This window comes from Eutrigla gurnardus (genome assembly GCF_963514095.1).
Source record: "Eutrigla gurnardus genome assembly, chromosome: 22".
NCBI classification, from domain to species: Eukaryota; Metazoa; Chordata; class Actinopteri; order Perciformes; family Triglidae; genus Eutrigla; species Eutrigla gurnardus.
In genome coordinates this window covers 16,793,797-16,802,002 of record NC_139933.1, presented here as the reverse complement: position 1 = coordinate 16,802,002, position 8,206 = coordinate 16,793,797, and the positions used below count along the sequence as shown (strand labels likewise).

At 46.0% G+C, this 8,206-nt stretch overlaps 1 protein-coding gene across 1 annotated transcript in view; it reads left to right on the top strand.

The window, feature by feature from the left end:
- Window positions 1–5,689: 5,689 nt before the first annotated feature.
- The window catches only part of etv4 (ETS variant transcription factor 4), a 29,999-nt gene continuing 27,482 nt past the window's right edge, over window positions 5,690–8,206 (top strand). The window contains exons 1-3 of the mRNA XM_084039509.1: window positions 5,690–5,849; window positions 6,377–6,467; window positions 6,655–6,702. Coding sequence (XP_083895635.1) covers window positions 5,793–5,849; window positions 6,377–6,467; window positions 6,655–6,702 — 196 coding nt within the window. The 5' untranslated portion in view covers window positions 5,690–5,792. The remainder of the gene's footprint in view (window positions 5,850–6,376; window positions 6,468–6,654; window positions 6,703–8,206) is intronic.

The following is an 8,206-nucleotide window of genomic DNA, read 5'->3' as shown; positions in this document are numbered from 1 at the left end:
CAGACGGGCCGACTTGGGAGGGGGAACGGCGAGGAGTAGGTCGGTGAGCAAACAAGCGGGCCAGTGTCTGCGGCGGAGGAGGTTGGGGCTGCAGGTGGCTAGGAGGCACGCTTGGGTTGGCGCTCTAGCCCCTCCTCAGATGCCAACAGTGACATTTCCTGACTGTGGCTATACACAAACTGGCATCCCGGCAACGGTGCAAGTGTCCAGGGGGAATGAAGAACAGGGGGGTGGGTTTTACAGCACACAGGAGGGGTATGGAAGAGCATGCATTAAACATAAAAAACGCTAATAAAGATCTCTTTCTGTCACCTCCAGTGGAGCTCATCTGTTAGTGTTGAGCAGGCGGGGCTCAAGCGAGGCGAGTCTGCTGACTGAACAGCGCTGCCAGGAATTCCACAGGGGTGGTACACGGGTGGGAAACCACCAGCAATCAGCAACAATCCCCTGCACCAGAGAGCACAAAGTCGGGAGGTGTAAAATCTAAAATCCTGGACCCGTCTCCACGCTAACAACCAATCACGTCGACTGAGAGTGACTCACAAATCAACTTTGAGCCTCTCACTCTCATAATCAGGGCAGCGTTGATGCGTGTCTGTGCAGGGAAGCTCCAACAGCAACATGATATAGACCACTTTAATGCCCTGACAATGGGGTCTTTCCAGGAAAGGTTGCAAGTTCAAATAAAGCCTTCACCTTGTAAGGAACGACCCTGCAACAAACAGAGCCGGCTCTACTTTGTCTGGAGTTATTTTAAGGTGCGTATTGTTTGCCGGGGAAATATTCTCCTGGAAGTAAATCAGGACACGAGGGGTCCAGGTTTGGCAACGTGGCACACTAAGGATGTGAATCAAGAAAATGAACGTGCAGTTGGTCTTATTTTTGGTCATCCTGAAAGAAAAAACTGAAATAGTTTCCAGGCACGCAAAAGAACACACACACACACTGCCCTGCGTTTCACACAGCGAGTGTTTGCATTAGAAATCATTTTTCAGTTGGCGTGGCGCGTGAGAGAGGCTGCTCTTCTTCGGAAGCGCGATCACACACTCCAAACAAAACCAGGGCTCCCTGACGGCCTCCAGCCCGGGACTCAGTCCTGGTTGTTTTAATGCTGCTGTGACGCCCAGCGTTCGTGACAGCTCATGTACACCCATGTACAGTGAATGCCCCCCTTTCTCTATGTTGCTATACGTAGACTGAACTCATGTGGTTTGGCTTTGCTTACTGTGGAAATCCGTTGGTTGCTTGGTGAACACGTTCATGAAAGAAACTGAGAGAAGAGAGTTGAACTCAAACCCACAAACGTCAATCATTCATGTAATTCACGTCACGGAGAGGATAGGGAGACTGATCGGAGGAGCAAAGTTATGTTTCGATGAAGGGTGGAGGTTGTTCATCACGTAGAAGATGCGACACCTTCTGGAAAAAAACATGATCAATTGACTTTCTCATCCACGTTGGTTTATCTCCATTTGGCTCCATTTTGCAGTGGAAAAAAAAACTGGCATGGCATTTTCAAAGTGGTCCATTGACCCCTCTCCTCCAGATATGTGAAGGAAAACAGATTCAGTTGGGAGTCTGCCCTGCTCGTCATCAGATCACCAAAGCAAATCCCCAAATGTCAAAGATTTGAGATACCAAGGTCTCGGTGTCTCGTTGACGTAAGTGAGCACAGGAATGACATACTTCCATCCTAATGTATAAATCCTACATACACTTTATTTTAATGATGCATTTTGGTATATTTTAATTTCTTAATCCAAAACTTAAACCTAAAGATCCCCTGTCCTCCCTTTTAAAAAAGACAAACTTGTAATTCCATGACAACCAGACTTCATGTGCTGATAAAGATCACGTGGTGATAAGATTCCGTCAAAATCAATTGTTTTAGAAATCAATTTTTATACTAATAACACTGAGAGTTGAAGAAGAATGGTGCATCGTGCTTCCTGTCAGTGTGATGTCCTTGATTTAGCAGAGATCTGTTTGTTCATCAGTCACCATCCGCCTCATCGGCGACGAGGGAGGAAGACGAAGCTCCAGAGAGAGGAAGACGACGTTTTTTGTCGAAGAGTCTTTCCGAAACAAACCCCATCCCCCCAGCAGACTCCTCGCCCTCTGGCTCCTCCTGTCTGTCTTCTCTCCACATCCTCTCTTACTTCCTCATCCTTCTTACTTTCCACTCGTTCTTTTTGATTTTCTTTTTAATATCTCTCGTGGACGTTTCTTAACTCCCCTCCGTCTACCTCCCACCTCGACACGTCTCGCTCCGTCTCTCGATAACTAGCAGAGCAGGAGGCCATAATAACATTTAACCCATCCATCAGGCAGGCTTTGATCAATAAGCACTCTGAGTCCTCTCCATAGCACCGAACTTAAAATGTCTCCCCTCTGTCTCTGTCAGTACTTATCTCTCTGCTGACAAAGCTGGATCAGACTCCGGGTGGATGACTATTACAATAGATTTTATACAGTGCGTTGCAGCACTGAGTTGTGTGTGTGTACGGTAAATGAAATACAAAGAGGTGATCCATGTTGCCGTCAATTCCTCCTAAATAACCTAAACGAGTTGTAAATCACTTACGCAATGCATCATGGGTAGGTAGTTAACACGTCAACCACATGGGAATAACATTGAAAAAAAAAATTCTTAATAAAAATAAGAAGTTCTTGTTACTTTGAATGTTAAACAAAAAGCAACAGGAACAACATTTGACTCAGGGGTGAGGAGTGATTTAGGGAATTCATTCATTCTCGAAACCGCAAGAATATGTTTTCACTCGTGACAACTTCGTTTCAGATAAGAGACATTATTCATCACAAACATGGAGAACTGGTGGATTTAGTGTCCACAAATCTCACATGTGACATGTGGGTTTGCATGGCATACTTGTTTGGTGTTGTGCAAGGGGCAGGAATGTGTCAATCCTCTGTGGTAACTGACAACGGCGTGATGTTGAGTCATGCTCTAATGTACTCGGGACGACATTCTGTTGTGTGTCACTGTGTGAAAAAAGTTAGTCTCCGGCTGTTTCATTTCAAAGACTTTCAGAGGCAGCAGCTCTTAACCCTGAACCACCAGAAGCCGTTATTGGAAGCTGATTAGTAAAGGGAATGAGACTTGGCAGGTGATTGGATTAACCATCTGTCAATCAAGCTGTTACTGAACTGAGTCCGGAGAAAAGCAAAAACACCTTACCGTCGTTTCTTCTGCTATAGCTCGTGCTAATGCAGCATCTATGCTAACCTCTAGGAGCTGCCGTTTGTCGTCTCTCGCACACCGAAGCCACGCCCTTGGCTGCCAGTAGCTCCTCACCGGACACCGATTGGTCCGTGCTCCGGCAAACCGGAGACGAGATGGATTTTGATACGTGGTGATCTCATGACATCATGAGAGTTGCCACGCGTCGTAAAGCATCTCAGTCAGGCTGGCCTAACGTCAGCATGCTAACGTCAGCATGCTAACGTGATTATAATGACATGGTGATGCTAACCTGTTACTAGTTTGTATCTTCACAGAGTGTTTCAACCGTTTAACGGCCCACACTGCTATGGGCTGAGCCGGAATACGAGCCAAACTAAAATATATTTAATGATATTCGGGTCGTTTGTGGCCGGGTCAGTTCAAATAAAATGTAAACAACATTAGTGAAACATGGTTCATCCTTTTAAAAATGTTATGGCAGTACTTGCATAAAGTGGTGGTCCGACAACCAACATCTGTGGCAAAAAAAAACAAAACAACAAAAAAGGGGGAATTTTCGTGTTTTTAAAAGGTCACATGCTCTGAGGTCACGTCATGGGAAACAACAGAATAATGCTTAGACATGCTTTAATCTCTGGGATCAAATAAGCTGATGAAAAATATCTACCCATTAACACAAATCTGTTTATCTTTCACTTCATACTAGACCTGACCCCACAAACTAACCAGCGTTAAACGTTTGTGCAGCCCGTCATTTACCCTTTAAAAAGTTAGATCCACCGTGGACTGCGGTTTGGGAACCACGGTTTTAGCCCACATGGTTACCAGAGTGGCTTGAAGTTTATAAAACATCTACAAGACAACCTTAACCTCTGTGCTGTTCGTGAGCCTGTCTGTCTCTTCATGGTAAAACCGCTCAGCCTATTTACAGCCTACATCTAAATGTGCATCTAGATATCATTAGGCAGGAAACAACATGTACACTTTCACCTGTTATGGAGATTGAATTACATATAATAACGGGAGAGAGAGGAGGAAGAGGAACGCTCTTAAACTGCTTGTCGTGTACATCTCTGAAGCTCGTCCACCGCTGAAAAGGAAAACCCAAATCCCATCAGAACTTTGTTTCCTGTCTCCTCGCCGCCAACTTTAGTTTGGCAGTTTGGTTTCAGTGAGGAGCAAGCGTTTCACCATTCTGTGGACAAAGCCTCCTGATGAGAGCTTTAAATCCTGTGGGTTTTCTTGTGGTGTAGTCTAAAAACACACACACACGGACAAGAATGCATGTCCTGAGCTCATTTACGGACGTTTTTTATGCTCATTTTAAACGTACAACAGGGCTCCTGCCACTTCTTCCTGTCTGTCTGTCTGTCTGTCTGAGATCAGTCCTAAGTAGAGGGTGAGACACATGAAATGAAGTAAACAACGTGAGGTTCTTTGAGTTTGTCCAGGCAGAAAAAAGAAAAACACTTTCGTGCCAGGGCAGGTTTTTATGAATGGAAGTTTTCTCTCTCTCTCTCTCTCTCTCTCTCTCTCTCTCTCTCTCTCTCTCTCTCTCTCTCTCTCTCTCTCTCTCTCTCTCTCCCCTAACTTTCCCTCTCTCTCTTTTTGTGAATGAAAAACAACTGGAAAATCCAGTATATAAAAAAAGGCCTCGCAGCCATGCTGGGAGCTGATTGGCTGCTGTGGCGCAAAACCTCCGCCCACCGTTGCTATGGAGCCGGAGCGTCGCGCTCTTGATTGGCTCGCGCGGTGGAACCAAGAACTTCATTCATAAGTCAGAGTGTATTCGAGCGGACAAAAGGCAAGAAATCCGAGCTCCTCGTGAGAGGGAATGCGCCAATCACGAGCCTCGTCTGGGGCCGAGCGACAAAAGCAACTCTCTCTCTCTCTCTCTCTCTCTCTCTCTCTCTCTCTCTCTCTCTCTCTCTCTCTCTCTCTCTCTCTCTCTCTCTCTCTCTCTCTCTCTCTCTCATCCCCCAAAATCATCGTCTGCTACAGAGATGACGGGACAGCTGGCGCTCAAAAGTCACCTCACGTCAACATGAAAGTGTTTCGACGCCGCTCGTGTTGGGTTGTTTTCGGGGAAATAAAGAGTCGAGTGTCGCTGAAACATCTGGTTCCCGTCGCTGGCCTGGTTCCCTAAAGAAAGTGGAGCCTGATATCCGGGGCAGACGTGGCAAAAAAGCCCGAGAAAGCAAGGCCACTAAATAACACAGCTTTTTTTCGCAACACATAAACTAAACTGTAATATTCTGCACAAAAAAAGGTGTAAAATTAACTTTGCCATAACTTTATAGGTAACGTGGCCAAGCTGTCCGTCAAACACACACACACACACACACACACGCACACAAAGAGAGAGGGAGGTTTGTAAAGAGGGCAGCAGCCCGCTGGGTAATCACTCGCCATCACTTCCCCTCGGCATTTTTTTTTTTTTTTTTTTTTTGTGAATGGAGCTCATTATGCATGCAGCCTCCACGCAGCTCCATTCACAAGCGAGCGAGCAGCAGCTCCCTCCTCTCTCTCTGCACGGCTGCGTGGGTCTCCACTCAACTCAGCCCAAATGACCACAAACGGTTAACGGATGGATTATAAGATGGATGGATATTTGGACCAGCAAGTGCCTTACACTTTAGCAAATGTACGTATGGATGAACTATTTCTGTTACTTTGCAATGCTTCTCTTTTTGGAGGGGGGGGTTGTTGTTTTTTTAGTGACGCGGCTACCGGGCTTTATCGCTCTCTCTCTCCGGTTTTCTGCTTTAAGCAGCGACACAAAACAACTTCTAAAGCCTTTAAAACTCACACTTATGTCCACACAAACCGACGCGCTGCGTGTTTTGTGGCGGTGTTTGCGAGCTAGCTCCTTCCACGCTGCTCGGAGCGCGTCAACGTGCCAAATGGTCACTTTCTTCAGGCGCAAAACAGCGCGTTTGTTTGCCCCCAGATCTCCTCCACGGAGCGAGGGACGTGTCGGTGCTCCGCGTCCCCCTCAGCCCGCAGTCGGCTCTCCTTTCTGTAGCTCATTGCAAAGAATTGTTGTTGTCTGATTTAACTTCTTGTTGTTGTTTTTTGTGCGCCTCTTGGCTTCTCTCTTGCACGCCACATTAACCCTCGGTGACGTGCACTCACTTCTCTGTTCAAATCTCTGTTTTGTTGTTGTTGCAGAAGTCGCATGGAAATGGGCCCCTAAATAGACTGTTGATGGCAGCCAAAAGGAAATACATGGACACAGAATTGCCCCCTCAGGAATCCGAAGGTAAAGTAGCCGGAGTCTCTCTGTACGTGATGCATGTTGACCTCATGTAGTCCATCAACCTCTCAGCAGCCCGATGTCAGTCTGAGGATCACTTTACTGCATTGTAAATCTCACGTTGAGACCCAATACAAAGAGTCTAACTGGTGTTTTTGATTATTCACTCTGATTTTTTCCTCTTTCTCTTCAGACCTCTTCCAGGATTTAAGCCAACTCCAGGAGACATGGCTCACAGAAGGTGAGACTTGCTGCAGGCTGCTTTTCCTCTCTATATGTTCTCATTTCTGCAATGATTCCCACAAGAATGATGTTTCTGTGGGTTGGTGACGTGTCTGATTGATGAACACAGAGATCTACGGTTGCAAATATGTTGCTTTCCGTCAGCCATGAAACACATTTGCTCACAGATTTTGTGACACTCAATGCTTCCAGTTCAACAACTTCCTATGAATGCATTCTTATTTAAACGCTGTTGTTTAACACTGAAAAAGACGACCTCCTTTATAGTTTAGCTCCCCAAACTGTCTGATGCAACACACATGCTCATAATCCATACAACACTTTAAAAAAGAGGCCACAGAGAGCACAGACGGGACATTATTAGCTCTGAGCATGTCCTATTTTGGCCATGTGGCATGTATGCGTGCCAGCCAGCAGCCAATGCAAACAAACAGGCTATTTGGCTTGTGTCACTCAAAGGAACATAGCGATGAGATGAGGCCCGAGCCACAGGCGACTGTCAGCAAGTAACGCTTAATAAGTGCAATGATGACGTGAGGCCTAATGGAGTAATTATAATGCATGTGGAGGACAACAACAGCGGCTGTGAGTCATGGCGGCGGGACGCTGCGTCTTCAATGTGCTGGAAGCTGCAAAGTAGAAATGAGAAGTGCACCTCGAGGTGTGAGTTTGAGTTGTTTCAGTTGCTTTGATGTGGAGGTTTAAAGGGGAAACGCCACTCATGTCTTTTTTGACGTTTTATGTGAACCACATCAACCTGATAAATCCTGTTTTTAAAGTTGCTCATGAACGGTGTTTTACACCCCGAAGGCTGTTTTAACTTTCATCTGCTGAAGACGGAGGGTTTCATCAGGGCTCACCTGGAGCCTGAGTTTAAAGTGTAAGTTTGGCGGAAATTGAAAATAAAGCTATTTTCTGAGTGAAAATACATCAACTAAGCCGTGGAGGAAGTAATTTTCGCTCATCACGCAGTTCAGAGCTAGCACGGGCGGGAGCTAGAGTCCAAAATCGCAAACAGTGGGTTAGCATGGGGCCAACAGCCACACGCTTTCAAAATCGCATTTTTAAACCACTAACATTGCTCAAAACAGCGCCAAACCTCGTCAGCAGCTTGCTCTGGGTGTCTACACATAAAACGAAGCACCAACAACTCAGTTCATGAACCCGAAGTTTATAACAGAAGACAGTTAAGAACACTCACCAATTCTACCCCTGCCAGCTCCTCGCGAAGGATAGTCCGTAAGTGTCGATTACCGAACGTGTTCCCGTGTGAGATCTCGCGTGACATGTATGTGCTTCAGATAAGGCTGCTGTCTTGAACTGATTGGAAGTGTATACAAACTATCCCGACGTTTTTACCCACCGTTATTAACTTATATTTGGCCAAACTGCCACTAATTTAAAAGTATACTCATTTTATTCTGGGCGAAATCTTCAGTGGTCTCCCTCGTTTTGCATTGCGTTCAGTAATCGACACTTACGGACTATCCTTCGCGAGGAGC